The sequence below is a fragment of the Heteronotia binoei genome, chromosome 3 (assembly GCF_032191835.1).
Source record: "Heteronotia binoei isolate CCM8104 ecotype False Entrance Well chromosome 3, APGP_CSIRO_Hbin_v1, whole genome shotgun sequence".
Classification (NCBI taxonomy): Eukaryota; Metazoa; Chordata; class Lepidosauria; order Squamata; family Gekkonidae; genus Heteronotia; species Heteronotia binoei.
This window is the reverse complement of record NC_083225.1, coordinates 147,338,065-147,359,724: the sequence shown is the minus strand read 5'-3', so window position 1 is coordinate 147,359,724 and position 21,660 is coordinate 147,338,065. Positions and strand designations below refer to the sequence as shown.

Here is a 21,660-nt window from a genome sequence, read left to right as displayed (position 1 = left end):
AGTGCAGGGTTGAGGGGGCAGCCGTGGCGGGAAGAACAAGTGAGCTGCTGAAAGAGTGGCTGCTGCCTCCTCCCCCTTTCTTCCTGGATCATGGGGGAAGGAAAGGGGGAGGAGGAAGCGATGGCCACTCTTTCAGGGGCTCATTCATCCTTCCCATCACTGCTGCGCCCAGGGGCCCTTAACCCCACACTGATCTTGATCCCTCTGGAGGGCCAGCATAGGAGCCACAAGCTGATCAGCTGGGGGGCGGGGCTTTAAAGAGCCTGGAAAGTGCAGCGCTCCACTGCCCCTTCCTGGGCATTGAAATGGTGAGGGAGGAGGAGGAGGCACATAGAGATTTGCCTAGGGGGTGGAGGGCAGGGCCGAATTTGGCACCCCCCCTGCTGGCGCCTTAGGCAAATGCCTAATTTGCCTAGTGGGCGGGCTGGCCCTGGGGCTGCTGAGGGGGAGGGGACTGTAGGGAAATTCCACAGCCATCGTTGTCCATGATGGCTGGATGCAACCCAATCTGTGATAATAGAACTGATATTTACTGAACACTGAGATTGCCAGGTATATACTATCTGAACCATTGTACTTGCTAAATAAAAGTGTAAGGCCTGAGATTAATGGCCATTACTACTTTTGTCTATTCAGGTCTAATTTTTCCAGTAACCTCTCATTATAGTGGATGAAGCCTCTGTAAGTCAGTACAAAAAGAATTTACTTAAACTTTCAGGCCTTTTCACACATTACACCTAGATTTGTCAAAACTGGAAACCATAGATCATATTTTAGTTGAGGAGCCATACCTAATTCTGTTCCCCTGTGTACAGAATTTTCACTTTCAAGCAGGAGTTTGCTGTTGTATGTTGTGCACACTTTAAAGCATCATTCAACAAGTGAACATCAAAGAACACTCCCACAATCCCAAAGTTTCAAAAAAAAATTCTGGTATTTTTGTATTTTTATGTGCACACATGTGCACCTGGAAGGCATGGCATCGTCTGTGACTGACCCCTACTGGGGCATGGAGGATATTCAGAGTGATGGCTGAATAAATCCTGTCCCTGCCTCCTGGTTCTGGTATTCTAAGGAGGTCTCCCATCCAAGTGCTTGTCACAGTCTACCCTCGTTAGCTTCCGAAATATGATGAGATCAGGCATGCCTGGGCTATCCAGGTCAGGGCTAAATATTTACTTCTTTAAAAAGCCTACTGACATACCATCTTTAGTAGGCAGTTGATCTGGCCGAAGCTGCTGCCCTGTCTTTCCATCAAAATAGGAGTCCACAAATTGGCAGTGGTCTTCTCCATGTCCCCTTTGATCACCTATATTATAAAATGTCCCTGAAAACATAAGAATTTGTTAAAAAGATAAAAGTTCAAATACCATTAGAAGATTAGAGAAACATTTATGGCCTTCCTTAAAAGAAGAGAGCTCTCCACTCTATTCCAATCAGCTAATGGCACAATTCCCTATTCTTTTGCACAGCTATGCAAGGTTGGAAAGGGAGCATCTGGTTAAGTCACCTCTTTATTTAGGCACCACTCACCTAAAGCAGGGGTGTCAAATGTGCGGCTCAGGAGCTGAATCAGGCCCTCTGAGGGTTGCTATCAGCGAGCAAATCTGCTTTCTTTTCCCTCTCTCTTCTGAATCACAGCTTGCTTTGCCAGGCTTGCTCAATCGCACAGGGGCTACAGAACAAAGCCTCTATTTTCTCCATTGGCTGAGGCTCCTCCCTTGGGGAGAAGGGAGAGCCAAGCCTCTTTTCCTTCAATTGGCTGAGGCTCTGCCCCTCCTCATCCTCGAGGAAGGGAGGGAAAGAGCCAGAGCCCAGTTCTCTCAATCACACAGAGATACAAAATTGTGTTTGTGTCCTTTACAAAGTTTATACCTGGCATTACATTTTATGACACATGTGGCCTGGCCCGACAAGGTCTCATTAGTGTCAGATCCAGCCCTCATGAGTTTACACCCCTGATCTAAACAGTTTTGTGGCAACTTACAACATTAAAACCATATAAATATATATTTTTAAAAACCTAGATAACAAATATAAAATGTCAGCATTAAAATGTTAAGCTATTAAAATGTGTGGCAAACACTACATGACTAAAAGTGTTTTTAATTGTTTTTGTTTTATCATTTGTTGTAATCTGCTCTGAGACCTCCATGCAGGATAAAAATCTAACAACCCCAAAATCTAACCAAATCCCAAAGGCCAGCCTAAACAATTTTACCTTGCATGCCTTGTGGAAACTAAAGTCCAAACAGAGCATGGTGTCATCAGTGAGTGCATTCCACAAGGTAGAATTATGGTAGCAATCTGGGGGTGACTGTTGTATGGATCAATGCAGCAAGGTCTGACCCAAAAAAATAAGCAGCCATCTAGCAGGAGAGGCACAGGTGAAAAAACACTAACTGTGCTACTACCATGGACACTTGTTCATAGTGCAGAATTCGAGCACCCCCTAAGGCTCTTTACAGAGGCTACAGCTGTCAGCTGGACACCATCGAATCTTGGGAGTGATCCTCCAGCTAGCATCTCAGTCTTTCCCAGCCACATGATTTCCATCCTGGAAGGATTCAACTTCACCCAGCTCACCCTTCACTGTTGGACTGTTAATATCAAGAGCCCTGCTGCTAGCTGCTTATCCAGTAGGAAGAAAGTGCTATCAGTATTTTGTTGGCGCCCAACTTCAAACCTCCTTACGATTTCAGCAAGGAAGTGCATATATATGTTCAGAGAGAGGATCGAACTCTGTAGGACCCCACAGTTCAGGTCTCATTAGGAAGACCTCTCCTTCCCTGTAGCAAGCCTCTGAGAGCACCCCTGGAGAAATGAGGAGGCGGTGCCTCTCACCCCCAGGGAGGCAAGGATGGTCAACTATATCAAAGGCCACTAATAACTATCAACTGAAAAGGGTCGAGGGGAGATGTCTTATCCAGGAAGACTTGGAGCTGCTTGGCCACTGTTCGCTCAATTACCTTTGCCAGAAATGGCAAAGATACTGGGCAGTAACTGACCAGCTTCTTTTTATTTAAGAAACAAAGTTCTAATAACTGCCTCCTTAAGGTAGCTGGGGAAAGCCCTGTGTGAGAGAGGCAAATTAATAATCTGTCTCAAAGGGCCACTTATCACTGTGGCATGATTTTACCAGTCACAAGGGATAAGGATCCAAGGAGCAAGTAGTTGACTTCACAGCTGTCAGGATCCTGCCAACATCCACAAGAGTGAGCAGGCCAAAAGAGTCCAAAAAAGAACCAGAGAGTGCAAGTGGAGCTCCCATCCCAATAGTGTTATCACCTGTCGTGTCCCCATAGACATGTATGCAATGCATGTTGAAATTTGTAGCCATAAATTATTACTAAACAATTCTGGGAACTATCACTGCACTTACAATTTCTGTCAAACAGAGAATAGCCTCATCACTCTCTGATATCTATATCCTTTAAGACAGTCAATACCTATATCCTTTAAGACTTGGAACTATTCCAGGTGATCATCAATATGGGATTGCAGTACAATTAAAATGCTATGTTCTGTATGACTACAATTGTTACATTTCCTCAATATATATATATTTAATAGTTTGATTCCTGGTTGTTCCAAGCCACAAAGCATTGTATAAACAATGGTAGAAGTTATTTATTGATTTACACAAATGCAATAGAGGAATTATAGTGAGCTACTTGTTGTTCAGTCGCACAGCCGAGTCTAACTCTTTGCGATAGTGAGTTACAAAGCCACCTAAAAGCTGTAAATATTCTGGTAATGATTTAACAGTGGAACCCCTTAAAAAAGCAGTAAGTGTACCAGTCAGCTATTCAGTGAAGGAGCTTTGAACAGTGAGGAAGGAGACTTAAATCCAAACTGCTGATAAGCACAGTTTTTTAAAGGACTGCAGGCACACAGCTCCAACAGCTCATTCAAGGAGGAGAAACATGCACAGGACTTATTTGTTTCAGTTTCTCATTCAGCCAGGGATCCATGCATAAAGGCATGCTTTTATCCATATATGGCCCTTTCATAGGTCCAGATACTTTATGAAAGGACTCATATTTATTGAACTCAGTAAACTCCTCCACAGCATGGTATAGAGGCAGCAGTGGTACTGTGTGTGACAGCCAGTGACATAGGCCAGAGAACAAAACTCAATTACTTTCACATGTGGTTCTTAAAACCCTGGAGCAATTAGAGAGTGATAACCACGTTAGATCACTCTTAAGTAGCCACTGGTTTGTGGCAATTCCCATTGTGGTGTTGCACTTTTGATGTGGGAAATTGCTTCTAGTGATGTTTACATTTTCAGTTTGATGTTAGCATTCCAGTTTTATTTTTTATTTCAGGGTCCCTTCCACAGCCACTTAAGGAAACATTTAAAAGTTAAACCCCTCTCTCTCTATAAATGCCATCTGTTGAAATGCTTATACTAGAAGTTTGCTAAATGAGGTCTATGCTGGCTGCTGTTTTAGAGGAACAATGCTGGCATGTTTATGTTAGGAGAGACAGTAAAATAAACCAGAGATTGGAATAACTAATGCATACACATTCACCTTCAGTGAGTGTTGAGAGGTGGAGGACCTATAGGTCACTTGCAGTTCTGCACTTCTATAATTTTGCAAAATGATATATCACATTGATGGACAGATAACAGGTAACTGTGCCTCTAATCAAAGATCAGTGTGCATGCTGCATTTGCTATATAACCTACCTGTTGATCAGGTGGCAACTTCTGTCCAGTCAACAACACCAGTCACTTGTCTGATATACACCTGCCGCATGCTGATAAAAAATACAGTTCCAATACTCAGCTCTATGGCAGGCCTGCATACCTGTGTTGCAATATGGAGTGATGTGCAGCAACAGGGATAAAGCAGGCGAGGCTAGTCTGTTCTACAGTCCTGCTTGTCACATGCCATCTGTTCGCCTATTAACAGCTTATTCCTGTAACTGATTTGGTGATAGCTAATTATCTTTGGCCAGCATTTAGGTGAACCTTCTCAGCCTTGCCAGGCAAACCCTATCACTACACATTTCTGTACCAAAAACTGCTTTGTGCAGTACAACTAGGAAGTATCCTACCATTCTGCACAGCATGCAGAATTTCCCTGTACTCCTCTTCCTTTGTACAGCCTCTTTCAAGCCCTGGAAACACCGTTCCTTGATCAGTAGGACCTGTGTGCAGGAAAAACCATGTCGGGGTGTGACTAGAGTGAGGAAGGAGAAGGGAGGTGAAATACTTCTTTGACCTGGCATGACATGGTTAAGTGGATGGAGACACAGAGTTAATAACATTTTCTTGCCAGAGGAAGCTGCTCTTCTTCTCTGGGTTGTTGCTTTCCTGAAAGGACACAGGACTCTTAACACCTGAGGCAGCCATATTGATCATGTGGCCAGTCTGAAGGGCTGAAGGATGTGTTGAGGTAATGATAACTGGGCAGAGATTTGTAACTGAGTCTGTTCTATTTTAACATCAGTTAGGGCATGAATAGTTGCAAGGGTCAGAGGATTTGCATTTTTAACAATTTCTTTTGTTCTTTTTTGTTTCTGTTTGGCATACTTTTAACACAATGCCAGATTGAAGCAAGGAAGAACAAAAGCAATTTTCTTTTCAATAAAGAATTAAACTGTTGATGTGAGGAGCAGTTCTCTGTACCACATAGACCCCCACTGTTTTTGACATGCTGTTTTAGAAGGGGCTCCAGGGGAGGTTAACATATGGCTTTTCCTCCCAGGGTGCCCAAGACAATAAACTATACCCATGATAGCCAGCCGCTGGGGAGCAGGCCACACTGAGGAAAGGTTTGTGATCTTGGAAGGCAAGCAGAGGGTCCTGCTGCCCTCAGTGGAAAATCCATATATTGATCATGTGGTGTAGCAGCTACTCAAGAGTAAAAAGACCCCCTCCCAAGGAGTTGTGAACCTCTAGGAGGGCAAGGCATAATGAGACCTGCAGGCCAGAGCAGGCACAATCTGCCACAAGTGTTTATAGGTATAAATGGATGTTTATAGGTGTAAACGGGGCTTTTTTGGTAGAAAAAGCCCAGCAGGAACTCATTTGCATATTAGGCCACACCCTCTGACATCACCAATGTTTCACAGGTTTTTTGTAGAAAAAGCCCAGTACAAACCTATTTGCATATTAGGCCACACCCCTGACACCAAGCCAGCTGGAACTGCATTGCTGTGCGTTCCTGCTCAAAAAAACCCCTGGGTATAAATGATAAATAATGTGATGGTCCCAGCTATCCTACAAACTTCCATGCTGGCTATTAAGCGAGACTGCCTTGGATTACATACCTGTAAGTGAATCACTGAGGTAAATTTTGTACCTCAGAGAGTTGCACAGTTGTACACCAACAAACTTCTTGTACCAAGTCCTCTTGACAAACTGTTTTCCTTTGCATTCAGAATACTCATCAGAATTGAATTTGATTTCAGTCCAAATTGCATCTTTCCCCACTGTAATGGATCAAAAATATAAAATATTGGCTACAGTGTACCAAAACTGTATGTGGCACAAATATTGAAATCCAGATAAAAAGACTTGACTAAGAACTTGTTAACACTATTAGCAAACACTTTGGGTGTTTTCCCACAGAGCTTACCTCGGAGTGACGTCCCTCTTCACCGCGCAGCGTCTACGTGGATTTCCCACCAACTGCTCCGCATAACCAGGAAGTGCCGGACCTTTTGCGTCGCAGATGTAAACTGCTAAAAACCAGTTTATGTTAGCGACGCAAAAGCCGCGGCTTTTCCTGGTTATGCAGAGCAATGGGTGGGAAATCTGCGCAGACGCTGCGCGGTGAAGAGGGACATCGCTCCGAGGTAAGCTCTGTGGGAAAATGCCCTTTGTGTCCTTGAAGATTACTTTGGGAACTCATGAGCAATACAACTCTTTGTTGCACAAATGAAGTAGCTCCAGACTGGATTTATGGACCTATCATACTGAACAAATATTATGTCTGATTGAATTCAGGGCCAGACTAAACAAGAGACTGGCAGATATGTTTATTTTTCTCATTTATTTATTTACTTCATTTATACAACCACCTTTCTCCTCAATGGAGACCCAAAGAGGCTTACGTCATTCTCATCCTTTATTATTTTATCTAGTACCCATTCATATAGCAACTGGGAGGTGTTTTTCTTTAACAGTAGAACAGCCTCATGATAGGACACTGAATCCTCCTTCTTACTTGTGCCTTGTACCCCACATCAGTTTCCCAAATGAACCACTCCAGGCACTTTTCTACAATCCCAGCTCCACTGGAGCTGCAGAAAAAAGAAGAAAAATACTGGAGCAGTCAAAATATGTACAATGCCCCTCTCCCACACACTTCTGTAGAAGTGTACATGCACATGAAAGTTCATACCCAGAACTAAACTTTGTTGGTCTTAAAGGTGCCACTGGACTAAAACTTTCTTCTGTTGCTTCAGACCAACATGGCTACCCACCTGAATCACACTTCTTTTACTGTTGAAGAAAGACCTTCACTGGAGGTGAGTTAGAAGGGCATATGAATTTTTTTTTTTGGCTGTCAAGTCACAGCCGACGTATGGCAGCTTCATGGGGTTTTCAAGGCAAGAGACATTTCAAGGCAAGAGACATTGCTACAAATACAAGTTGATGGGGTGTGAACTGGCAGAGACTGACCAAGAGAGAGAACTTGGGGTCGTGGTAGATAACTCACTGGTAGATAACTCACTGAAAATGTCAAGACAGTGTGCGTTTGCAATAAAAAAGGCCAACGCCATGCTGGGAATTATTAGGAAGGGAATTGAAAACAAATCAGCCAGTATCATAATGCCCCTGTATAAATCGATGGTGCGGTCTCATTTGGAGTACTGTGTGCAGTTCTGGTCGCCGCACCTCAAAAAGGATATTATAGCATTGGAGAAAGTCCAGAGAAGGGCAACTAGAATGATTAAAGGGCTGGAGCACTTTCCCTATGAAGAAAGGTTGAAACGCTTGGGACTCTTTAGCTTGGAGAAACGTCGACTGCGGGGTGACATGATAGAGGTTTACAAGATAATGCATGGGATGGAGAAAGTAGAGAAAGAAGTACTTTTCTCCCTTTCTCACAATACAAGAACTCATGGGCATTCGATGAAATTGCTGAGCAGACAGGTTAAAACGGATAAAAGGAAGTACTTCTTCACCCAAAGGGTGATTAACATGTGGAATTCACTGCCACAGGAGGTGGTGGCGGCCACAAGTATAGGCACCTTCAAGAAGGGTTTAGATAAAAATATGAGGCACAGGTCCATCAGTGGCTATTAGCCACAGTGTATATGTGTATATAAAATTTTTTGCCACTGTGTGACACAGAGTGTTGGACTTGATGGGCCGTTGGCCTGATCCAACATGGCTTCTCTTATGTTCTTATGACATTCCAACGTGGTTTGCCATTGCCTGCTTCTGCATCACAACCCTGGTATCCCTTGGAGATCCTCCCATCCAAATACTAGTCAAGGCCAGTCCTGTTTAGCTTCCAAGATCTGACAAGACTGGGCTAGCCTGGGCTATCTAGGTCAGAACGTGGCTCCAGCTGATTCTGTCTCCGTATAAATATTTATTTACAAATTTCCAAGTCCCAGCCTATAAAGTAGTTTAATGTATTACAGTGAGAGAAATGTGTCCAGCTGCAACCTTGAATTATGTTTGGACATGAGAGAAAACTTGTGATTTAGAGCTCTGTCCCTTAATGGCAGTGTTCTGTAAGAAAATGTCATAATTAAGTTTCAGACACAGCAAGCCTTCATTCACAATACAGCTTTAATAAGAAAAGCATTAGGAATTTACAGTCATTTATGCATGCAAAATAATGATCAGAGGCAATTTTGTAAACTTCCAATGTGTATTCTTACTGCATATCATCACCCCACGGATGACACGACACCATATTACAGTGTTAGGCTTCTTTAACCATGGTTTGGTATGATGTCTGTCTCAAGCCTGTGTATTAGTCATCTCCAACTGGTATCTAATGAACAAACTGCAGAAAGGAAACAATGCCACTACAGAATATTAAATGTGAGTAATCAACATGAATTAAGAGACTCTGACCTTATGTGGAACTTATATTGCAGTATACACTGCAGATTTTTTTTCCAGAGAGGCCCAGTGTTTTCAGCGCTCTCTAGAAGCAGAGTTGATGGTAGATTTTCTACAGCATAATGGCAAAGCATTGCTATGTTCTGCTAAATCACTTATGTAGTGAGAAGCAGCCTTTTCATTTCACTGGCCTGTCTTTTAATTTAATGACAGGACTGAGAAAATATGAGCTGTGCCTGGCTCATTTCTGCCCATTGATTCTAAGCCACGAGAGCTGCCTCTGGAGAGCTACATCACGTTGATTAGGCTGTTCTCAGGTAAACATTTAGCATGGCAGGAATACTTTGCAAACGGCATAGGATGAAAAAGTGAAATCATGTGTGAATGCCTTTCTGTTTCAATTCCACTCTGTCATAAAGCTATACATTATCTCACTACACAAATATGTTCTCATCAGCACATACTATAGGTTTAAGACTTACTTGAAATTTGCTCGTTCACTCTTGGATCCGCTAAAGAGGAAGAAAAAATAAACACTGGATCAGACCGCAAAATAACTTGTAGCATTACAGAAACATACTGGAAAAGGATTTAGTTATAATTGACAAGAATTATAGTTTATACAATAGTAACATGGTTTGATGTCAGGGCAGAAATAATGCAAATCTAAACTCAACTAATCAGCTGCCAAAGGACTTAGAACCACTGCAGGGCAGTGCTTTTTAAAAATGTTATTTAATGGATGATGAAGGTCAGTCTAAAGTGATGTTACAGTAATTCTGAATGTAAAAATTGCTGTGGTATTTTGCACTTTAATATTTTAAAATGGTGCCAGCTAATTGATGCATTTAGGGAAACTCATACCTGATTCTGTTTTAAATGGCTTTGTTTCACTACTTGGACCTTCACCGAGAGGGTTGCTAGGTATCACAAGGAATTCATAACTAGGAAGAAAATAAGGAAATTTTTTTTTAAAAAATCAAGCATTCCATATAACATAAGCCATAATGCCGGCCTATTTTACATGACTATTGCAAAGATTGCCGAGATACTGGGGAAAAAGTTATTTACAAAAAGAAATAAATTCCCAGATACTTATATTGTTGCTTTGGAAATTGCATATATCCCACACTGAACTGAATCATTACATGTATATTTTGCCATGTGTATATGTTGCAGGAACCTACACTTAGTAAGGGCTTCTAGGAGGCACAACAAAGTACACATGTATCATAGGCTGATCTTTGGCTGGGTTGTATTTGCATTCTCTGAAATTGTCTCCTGGGGAACTCTAGCTTTTCAAATATTGAAATGTTTGCTGAGATTCTTTTTAATATGGTTCTTGTGTTCAGTATGATATCTTTGCTTGATTCTTTGTTATTTGCTTGTGTTTGGTCGAGCTTGGATTGGGCTTTAATGACAGAGTGCTTCCCAACAGTATCTCTGAAAAATCCACTTATTCCTATTGCTTGTATCATTCTGGGAAGCTCACGCTGTTGAAGACTGCTACATGTAAACTGAATCCTTGCCCTTCTTTGTTAATAATTCCAGTTGCTTCTATGGTCACCAAGATTATCAATGCTTCTCTGATGGCAGGTTCCCCTCAACACTGATGGAGACAAATGTACATCTGCTTTAAAAGAAACCATCTTTGGATAAGGATTATTTGGCAAATATTAGATCAATATACAAAATTTGTTTCTGAGGCAAGCCAATTGAGCATATCTTAGCAACTCCAGACTTTCCTCATGGTATTTCTTTCCTAGACCCTTTTCAGTGTGGTTTCAGAACTGGTTATGGAACGGAGACTGCACTGGTAGCCCTGACATATGATCTTTACCTGCAGAAAGATACAGCTAACTCCTCTTTGTGGGTTTTTAAAAATTACTCCGTTGCATTTGGTACAGCCAGTTTGGTGTAGTGGTTAAGTGTTCGGATTCTTATCTGGGAGAACAGGGTTTGATTCCCCACTCCTCCACTTGCAGCTGCTGGAATGGCCTTGGGTTAGCCATAACTCTTGCAGAGTTGTCCTTGAAAGGGCAGCTTCTGTGAAAGCTCTCTCAGTCCTACCTACCTCACAGGATGTCTGTTGTGGGGAAAGAAGGTAAAGAATATTGTGAACTGCTCTGAGATTCAGAGTGGAGGGTGGGATACAAATCTAATGTCGTTGTTGTCATCTTCTTCTCCTCCTCCTCTTTCTCCTCCTCACACCATTCTCTTAGATCTTCTGGAACATTTGTGGAAATTTCTGAATTTAGCCTTCAATGGGTCAAGTATTTTGTATCAATGATGGTTCTGTATCACTGATGATACAGATTTATCCTCCTGGGATTTACTCTATAAATGCCACAGTGTTTGGTATACTCTTTAATTTTATCTAACATATAATGTAGCTTTGGAGCTGGGTATCACTAATATGATACCCAGTACTATATTTCATAGATCAAGCATCCAAAAGCAGCTGTCTCTGTCCTTAACTACTGTCTTGAAACTGTGGTCACGTGGGTGAGGTGACAAGCTGAAACTGAATCCTGGCAAAAGAGATAGACTATTTTAATTGGTCATCCTTGAGATGGTATCTGTCACCAGGTCTGATCATGTGAAGCTTCTGAGAGAAGTTTTGGACCTAGCCTTGCTTTTTGAGAAACAGGTGCGAGATTTGACCTTTCAAAAGTTGCAGCTTATAGGATAGTTCTCATTCTTCAGTACCTTTCAGACTTGGCTAATTCTCTTTGCACATGGCTGCTGCTGAAAAAAAATTCAGAAACTTCAACCAGTGCAAAATACAGATGCTAGTCTCTGACCATTTCAGTCTTTCATCAATTTCACTGGCTACTAATTGTATGCTAACTTTCTTGAAAGACTAGGAAAGTTAATCTATAAATAAATAAATGTGTAGTCTTAATCTTTTCATAGCACTTTAAGATCAACATGTACAACAAGACCCCATTTTTCATTTTTTTTGCCCTAAGCCCACTTCTTTCTCTCTTGGACAGAGAGATGCCAAGGAGAAGAGATTCTTAATTCAGCATAAAATGAAATTTGGCTAGGTACGCCTTGTTCTACAGTTTGTCCTTGTCTCATGAAAAGCTGTACTTGATGGAATTCCCTTTTTCACTGGATGCCTTAGTACAAATTATTTGTCAATGCTAAATCTCACATTTCACATTTACACAGACCAAATCTAAGACCTGGTATACTCTTGTTTCAGGAAGTTTAAAGTAAGAGTATAGCAAACATTTGCTCCTTTAAACTGGAATGATTTAAAGCTGGAAAACTCAACACTTGCACTTCTACAGTTGTGCAGAAGACACTCACTGTGTTCCTATCAGGCCTTCACTGGTCTCCAGTCTGGAGCACAACATAAACATCATTCTGTACATGATCTCCCTGTTCCTTCTTTTCATCTCAACACTTCTTCTCCTTAGATTCCTCCTTTCCATGCCCATGCCAGCCTTCTTGCTTGCCTAGTTATAATGGACCCATCATTTCTGACATTATTCAGCCTCCACTGTAATTAGACCCTTGTTATTTCAGCTACTGTGGATATTGTTCTTCTTTTCTTCTCAGGGACCTATCATCTCCCGCTACCATTTCCTCATGTTTTTGTTTTTCAGTTTATTGGTGCGTCTTCTGCCTCTGGTTATTACCACTTGGTCTTCTTTGTCATGCCTGTACAGCTTTCCTTGTAAGTATTTTTCTCAGCCAAACTTATCTTTCACTTTGCTAACAAAAATCAATATGCTTGCAAATATTCTATTGTCAACAGACCTATTTCCTCAGCAAAATGTTTATGAACATTCAATGACACCACAGTAGATCAATAAGAAAAAGTGCAGAGGCATGATAATGATTTACAAATTTCACTATGAGCTTTCATGACTCACAGCCTGCTTCAACAGATAGCCAACAGATATCAGATTGTTATTTTCCCTATGACAAAATCCATTACATTCCATCAGATTATTTTAACCAGGCAAAATAATGAAATGGTTCATACTAATATGGCCACTGCTATGCTAGAGTTTACAGTGGCATATCTTGATTGCTGGAAGAGCATAGGATGGCAGAGGAATAAAAAGAAAACACTATTTTAGGCAACAGAAAGCTCAGGAACACCTCTGATATACACCAATCATAGTGCATCATGCCAATCATTTCTCCTATATTTCAAATGCAGTCATATTTGTTTCTCCATTGAGTTAAATGGGAGTGTTTTAACTTACACCAGCTTTTTTTGCTGATGTTAACATTACGCTGCTTGTGGGGCAAACCATGGGCTGAGGGAGTGAATTTTGAATCCTGTGCTATCCAGCCAGTGAAACTGTACCATTAGTAGTGAACATGAGTTAATCTGTACCCCAACTCCATGACATTACAAGAGTGCATAAATATAATCCAACGTGTCCAACAAAAGAGGAACATAGACAATAAAATACATAAACCATGTTCATATTTGCAGTACATGTTTGCTTCAGGTCAAGGCCATTATCAGGCATTTCTGACATAACAGCAATCAGCCATGTTTATATTTAAAATGTACCCATCTTCCATCTCCCCACTACTTACACACACATGAATTTGTGATGATGTAATGTTACTTTTTGATTAAATCCCTGAGTAAAATCAGCCCAAACCCTAATTTTTACAAAATGTCATTTGGGTAGAAATTAGTTTTATTTATGGTTGAAGAACTGGGCATATGCAGCAATAAAAAGGAAAGCTGAAACCAAAATAGAAAAGCTGGATGTCTGTGAACAGACAATTTCCAGCATGGCACTGCATTGTCTGGTATAGTAATATAACTTTAAGGACAGAAAGAGCAGGGTACGGAAAATTTAAAGTGCCCAGCAATACTGCCAGGAATTCCTGTGGAACTCCAATGGCACATAACTGAAGGAGGAGGCTTAGGTCACACCGGGGCCCTGCACCCTTATCTTTAAGGCCACAGGATAAAGATTTGCCACTTCAAATTGGCATCTCCTAATCACAGGTTTACAATGTTTTCCAACTTTATAAAAGTTCATATAAACTAATTATTTATAGTTGAACACAGAGGAAGTTCTGATTTAACTCCCCCCTACATTTCTCTTTCCACTTCTGCCAACAACAGTTTAGTATCTATTGCAAAATGTCTTGGGCATGGCTGCAAAGTTTCCTGACTTTGAATGATGGTCTGTCTGAATTTCATTAAAAATGATTCAGTTAAACAGGAAAACTACATACAATCCATTAAGATATGCTTGCTTCAGAATCCATGGGTGTTGGCTAGAGATTAAGAAAGCACTTACTGATGGAAATGTACATGAGAAAGTGAGATAGTTGTATTACTGTGAGCAGCCTTGTGCTTACAGTATATTCAGACAAATAGGCATGGCAAGATCATAAACCTTTTTAATTCATGAAACAAAATAAGCAACTTTCCAATTCAATGTCAAAGCCAGGGGCTTTTTTTGAACAGGGATTACAGGAATGCAGTTCCAGATGGTTTGGTGTCAGGGGTATGTGGCCTAATATGCAAATAAGTTCCTGCAAATAAGTTCCCCGGTCAAAGCCATTCAACTGAGGCCAAACTAGATGATGTGTGACAGAAATCAGGTCAGGGATTCCCCAGCCTGACTTTTCATCATATATAATATCGGGGAAAACAGGGTTGTACTTAACTGTAACCATTATTCATTTAGTGGTCTTCTGTGCAGGCACACATGAAACTGTGTGGTCTTAAGCCAGCTGCGGGAAGAGCTACCAAGCTTTTCCCAAGATTTTTCTAGAGCCTAAGAATGCTCCTCCTCCCCCCTTTTTTTTACAGTGTATCCTTTTTCTGGCCCAAAGGATAACACGAGGAAGGCAGGGTGAGCACTCTTCCCTCAGTTCTCCCTTTGCCACTGTGAAAGCTAGAGACCATAGCAGGTCAGCCCACACTGGGGAAAGGAGGGAGGGATGTGTGCCTACACAGACGACCTGGTCTCTGGTTTACACATGAACACATACTGCAAATTGAATTATGGCCCAGGACAGGATGGTGGTTTCTAATGACTATCTTTGATAAGTGAGGGATCCTCAGAATATACAGAATGGATTTAAAACCATTGCTAGGAGCTTCACTTTTTTAGTGACTCAAACACAACCTGCTAGGCCTGAAAACAATATTTTATATTGATATTGTTACAGTTTTGTGTGTGCATTCATACAAGTTTGACCAAGGCCCTTTGGGTTTAAATGTGTTGGGTCCTTCGGTTAATATACATGTGTAACCATTATTGTGATATTTTGTTATTGAAAGTTCAATTTCACCTTGTTGCTGTATATTGTGATCTGAATTTTTAATAGTATCCTATGTATGTCATTTTAAATTCTAAGATCCTGTTCACTGTGCAATAAATATTTGCTTTTTATTTTATTTTCTAGCAGCTCAACTTTTGGGTTCCTGATTTGATTTTCAGGTTGGGTTTCCGCCCCTTTTCTCTTTCTCTTATTCCTTGGAGGTCTCCCATCCAAATACTAGCCAGGGTTGACCCTGCTTACCTTCCAAGATCTGATGAGATTGGACTAGCCTGAGCTATCCAGGTAAGGGCATGGAAGTCAGCCTGTCACAATCTCTGACATGTGAACTGGATAGTCAGAGAAATTAGTGATTCTGGTTGGGGAATTTTATGGTTGTTGCAACTTGCTACCTTAGATAATTCACAGTAGCACACTATCTCAACACAGAATAATCATCTACTTCAGGGGTTCCCAGCATTTAAAAGAATGTGGGCACCTTTGGAATTCTGACAAAGAGTAGTCAGCACAATCACAAAATGGCTGCCACAGCAAGTGCAGCCAATCACAAAAAGGCTGCTTCAGGAGAGTTGTGAAATATCAAGGAGTGAAGTTATACATAATTCTGATAACAAAATTCAACATATCAAGCAGAAGCTCTGTTTAACGGAATGCCTTTTAATCTGCACAGCCAGTCAGAAGCCCTGCTTGGTAAATGCACATCCTTTCCCACTTTCTAAAAGCCCTTGGCAGGTGCCCAGGAAAGATAGTGGCAGACAGTATGGCACCCACAGGCAGCACAATGGGGACCCCTGTCCTACTTATCTGCTTGTGACCACTAGCTAAATCAGTATTATCCAGGCTATGCTGCATATGTAAAGGCCATGATCCCAAACAAACACATGTAATTCTGTGTTGGACTATTACCAAAGCATGCAACTAGCCATGGCCTGCAGCAGATGTGTAAAATTTATTAGTGATCAAACGATTATTTTCAGCTGACGAACTGTATATTATCCTTTGTAATTATCACTTTGTAATCCTTTGTAATTATCACTTCATTTGTGAACCTCTTCAGATGACAATCACCACTAAAATACCAAGGCAATCAGGTATGAAGATGTTTTGATGTAATCAACCAAATTTTATTCATTCTAATAACATTTAAATCATTGTAAGTATGCGGAAGGAACTAAATTTATGGTTAAAATGTTTTGTTTTTCCTAATTGCTTGCATTTTGTCAAGTCCTCAGATGTTATTTTTCCTTACTCTGAAACTTTGCAAACATTATTCTTGAGAACTCTCCAGATTCAAAAGCCAAAACATTTCTCACCTAAGGAAAAAAATAGCCAATGCAAAGTACTGATTATCCAGCATGTGTTGCTATGAGGGAATGGAACACCTACATTAGGTCTGTGTCCTTAATAAGTCCATGGAATTTTCCAGAGAGTCAGCTATCCAACAAAATTGAAAAGCAAAAATTGCTCATAATCAACAAAGATCATTTTTGCGCTAAAAGGCAATGCAGAGCATGCATATCTCCGGAAATGTAGAAGAATCACCTTTTGATATTATGTCACTATATTAGTCAATTCATGTCAAGATAGTACATGCTTAGAAACGACCATCAGTAGTCCTTCTGCAAACAGTCTCCCGTCATTCCTCTTAATATTTTCAATTGATCTGTCAGTTTATAAAGCTCACAACTGCACTTATATTTTTTACATGTTTCACAAATATAAATCCCTATTCAAAGTAAACAAGGCAGGGCGGTGTTATACCATCTTCTCGACAACATCATTCTGACTTATCACTGGCAGCCTCTCATTGCTTCTGGAATGAGTCAGATAATGACTAAAGCGAGTGACTAAAGGAAATAAGTTCCACAAATTTTGCACACAAAGATATTCATCAACCCTTTCTCAGTACTACAGTCTAGATTTTGATACCATTTTCTTACTGTGTTACCTTGTATTAGGTTTCAGGTTCTCCACAGTAGAATGGGTTTGATTTGTAGTGATAATGGATTTGTCTTTTTCATCACTGGCTCCATTTTCAGTAGAAACAACTTTATATTCTGAAATTAAGAAAGGAATTCAATCAGTCATACAGTTCATCTTCTTTCTTTTATCTATTGATTGACTCTTTTGGCTAGCCTTCAGTACTTAATGCTTTTATTGTAAGCCTGTTAACATATGGGGTAAATCAAGGGTTTTTTTTAAAAAATGGAATATTCTGACCATTGGCTTCAGCAGAAACAACAGACACTTCGCATGCATTTTCACTGTGCTGGAATCTACAGTGAACTTCCTGTTTAGTACTGGATATGCAAATAGAGACAAAGACATACTTGATCACACAGACAAATGCTGAAGTATGTCAGAAAGGAGATGATCTAGATCAGTTTTAGGGAGTACAGGCCAAGGCACTGTTCCACAACCCACTCCTTAAAGAGAAAACGTATTGAACTATCGATTAGAACATGTCTGGAATACTACCATTCCTACTAGAACTATCCAGCCTATCAATTAAGATCTCAAGCCTGCTCTCTGTGCCCCTGCCTTCAGAGGTGAGATGGGTGGAGACTAGAAACAAACATTTCCTTGATGGCATTTTGTCCTTGGAATGCTATTCCTCTTAAGGTTCACCTGGCACCTATTCTTTTAGGTGCCAGGCCAAAACACTTCTTTTTTATGCAGGCTTTCAATTGGAGATTTTAAATTGTTTGCTTCTATTTTATTGACAGTTTTTATGCTGTTGATGTCCAATGGCTTGTTTTTATATAGTTACATTGGTTTAATTGTAAGCTGCCTCAAGCAGGACTCTGAAGAAGTGGTACAAAAATATCCTAAATAAATAAATATCAATAATTTTCTTAGATGTATGAAAGCTCCATAATGTTGAGCCAACCATGATTATATAGATACTGCTAACAGCAAAGATGCTTATCATTAACACATTAACACAGGGGTTGAACTCATTTGTTATCTGACATAAATGAGATCTTGTCGGGCCAGGTAATGTGTGTCGTAAGCTGTAATGCCAGATAGCGAAGATATAAACTTTATAAAAGACACAGACAAACACAAAGATTTTGTATCTCTCCCATGTGATCAAGCCACCCTGAGCCTGCTTCGGCGGGGAGGGCGGGATATAAATAAAACGATGATGATGATGGAACTGGGCAAAGAAAGCTCTGGCTCTTTTCCTCCCTCCCTAGGTGATGAGAAAGGGGCAGAGCCTCAGCCAATAGAAGAAAAAGAGGCTTGGCTCAGTAGCTCTGCTGTGTGATTGAGAGAGCCTGACAAAGCAAGCTCTCCTTTCTTGCATTCCTCCCCAAGGGAGGAGCTTCAGTCAATGGAGAAAATAGAGGCTCTGTAGCTCCTGTGTGATTGAGCAAGCCTAACAAAGGACGCTGTGACTCAGAAGGAAGCAAGAGAGAGGGAGAAGAAAGCAGACTTGCTTGCAAACCCTAGAAACCCTCCAGGGGCCTGATCTGGCCCCTGGGCCACATGTTTGGCACTCCTGCATTAACACATTAACATGTGTACTGAGAATAAATCTAATCAGACATAGTAGGACTTACTTCCCTAGATATCTAAGAATAGCTGCACAGGGTCTGGGTTGGAAGACCACATGTTTACTTTGGCACCGCTAAATGCAGTAAGGCATTTCCAAGTAGGAAAATATCAGGCAGTAATTCCATGAATACCCACAAAAGCTAGAGAAGAACTGTGGTGTGGATATTGTATTTTTTTTTTTTTTTGAAAAAAAAGGCAGGTTTTATTGAACATTTCACAAATCCATTTACAAACAGTTCAAAAAACAAATCTGATCCCGCCGCATCCTCCCCTTCCACCCCCCACCCCCCACCCCCATCCCCAAGGAGCATCTAGGTAATATCTAATACAGTTCTAATTTCTTAACTATCTAATTTATTTATCCATTGATATAACTTATTCCAAGTCCTTCTTGAATCTTGCAAATTGCCTCCTCTTAATCTAACCGTAAGATTATCCATTTCTGCAGCCTCTAACATTCTCTGTACAAATTCATTTCTGGTTGGTATTTGAGAATTTTTCCAATATTTAGCGTAAAGAATTCTAGCGGTAGTGATTATGTGTAGTAGAAGTTTTTTGTCATATTTAGTTAAATTCCCTTTACATACATTTAGTAGGTACAACTCAGGTGTATGACAAATGTTAATTTTTAATATTTTCTGTGTCCAATTGTTTACTAAAGCCCAATATTTTTTGGCTATTTCGCAGTTCCACCAAATGTGATATAGAGATCCCTTCACCTTTTTACATTTCCAGCAAGCATTAGAATAATTGGGATATATCTTGCTTAGTCTTTCTGGGGTTAAATACCACCTATGTGCCATCTTATAGATATTTTCTTTGAAAAGGGCCGATCTTGTCAACTTTAAATTTTGAGTCCAGATTTTCTCCCAATATTCCAATTCAACGCTATACCCGAAGTCCCGTAACCACTTGATCCAACTTTCCTTTACGACTTCTCCCATTAGTTTAATTTCTAATAACCATTTATATAATTTGGAGATAAGCTTTTGTCTGCCCTCTATTATGTTATCAAATTCCAAATTTGTTTTAATAAAGCCCTTTTCTTTGTCTCGCCCATATTTCGATTTAATTTGATTTTCGAGCCACCAGTCCAGTTTAACATTTTCATTCATAATCAAATTACAGTCCACATCTAATAAATTTCTGTAATTGGAGCTGGCACCCCACTCATATAAGTTTGGGTGGCAAGAGGCCTCTACTGGGGATAGCCATAAAGGTGTCCTCGGGTAAATCATTCTTTTAAGCTCTATCCAGACTTTATATAGTGATTTCCTAATTTCGTGTCTATGAAATATATTTTCTCTGGTGGGAGGGGAGTACCACAAATAATGATGCCAGCCTCTGCTTAGTCCGGTGCCCTCTAATATCAATAATCTCTTATTTTCTAATGTAAACCAATCTGCTATCCACATCAGGCAGCATGCCTTATAATATAAGTTCCAATCAGGTAGAGCGAACCCTCCCCTGGAGACACTATCTTGCAGTATTTTTAATTTTATTCTGGGCTTTTTATTTTGCCATATATATGCAGTGATGAGCTTATTCAGTTGGACGAAGAAGGATTGAGACAGGATAATCGGTATTGTTTGGAACAAGTATAAGACTTTTGGCAAGATGTTCATTTTAATCGTGGCTATTCTACCAAGCAATGAGATCTGTAGGTCTTTCCATCTATGTAAATCCGTTTTAATTTCTGTGAGAATCTTTTCATAGTTGTCCCTTTGAAGAGTTTTTAAGTCGTTAGAAAAGTGGATCCCCAAATATTTAATTTTCTTCTCATAACTAAATCCTGATTTCTTTTCAAACAATTCTATCTCTTCTTTGGTCATGTTCTGTGCCAGGAATTTCGATTTCTGAAAATTAACTTTGAAGCCAGAGATTTTCCCATATTCTTCCAAAACTTTCATCAGGCAATCAATTGAGGTCGTTGGGTCTTCAAGGGTAAGGAGTAAATCATCTGCGTACGCCCGAACCTTATATCTTTCTCCCTTGATGTTGGCTCCTTGCACTCCGTCTTCGTCTCTTATTTTTATTAGTAATAATTCCAGAGTAAGTATAAATAGTAAGGGGGACAGTGGGCATCCCTGTCTTGTCCCCCGTTCTATTCTGATCGGGTCTGACAAATTTCCATTGATATTGACTCTAGCACTTTGGTTGGAATAAATAGCTCTAATTAATTTGATGAAATTCGGACCACACCCAATGGTTTGGGCGGACTTTACGATAAAATTCCAATTTACATTATCGAACGCTTTTTCCGCGTCGAGTGCAATTCCGACGAACTGCTTCCCTGGATGTAGTCGGTAGTATTCTAATATATCTATAAAAAATCTTGTATTTTGTCGTATTGCTCTGTCAGGTACAAATCCCGTTTGATCTTCATTAATAACTGTGTGGACAATCTTCTTCAGCCTGTTAGCCAGGATTGTTGCGAAAATCTTATAGTCTGAATTCAGAAGTGAGATCGGTCTATAATTACGTATGTCCATAGGGTCCAAATCTCTCTTATGTATTAATGATATCAAAGCCTCATTCCATGAGGAGGGAAGTTTGGCCGATTCCTGAATCTCCTCTATCAGGTATTTATAAGGAACGAGTAAATTTTCTTCAAAAGCTTTGAAAGCTTCAATAGGTAAGCCGTCTGGTCCAGGAGCTTTATTAGGTTTCTGCGTTTTCAGTGCCTCAGTTATTTCATGCATTGTGATGTTACTTTCCAGGTCGTTACAATGGTCTTCTGTTATACTCTTAGTCCGAAGCTTACTAATAAACTC

At 40.4% G+C, this 21,660-nt stretch overlaps 1 protein-coding gene across 4 annotated transcripts in view; it reads right to left on the bottom strand.

The window, feature by feature from the left end:
* Positions 1–21,660, bottom strand: part of ABI3BP (ABI family member 3 binding protein) — a 251,823-nt gene that overhangs the window by 1,914 nt on the left and 228,249 nt on the right. For all 4 annotated transcript variants that reach the window (XM_060234570.1, XM_060234572.1, XM_060234573.1 and 1 more), the window contains 5 exons: positions 17,274–17,382; positions 9,908–9,987; positions 9,526–9,555; positions 6,286–6,447; positions 1,205–1,327 (listed from right to left, as the gene is read on the bottom strand). In XM_060234570.1, coding sequence (XP_060090553.1) covers positions 1,205–1,327; positions 6,286–6,447; positions 9,526–9,555; positions 9,908–9,987; positions 17,274–17,382 — 504 coding nt within the window. The remainder of the gene's footprint in view (positions 1–1,204; positions 1,328–6,285; positions 6,448–9,525; positions 9,556–9,907; positions 9,988–17,273; positions 17,383–21,660) is intronic.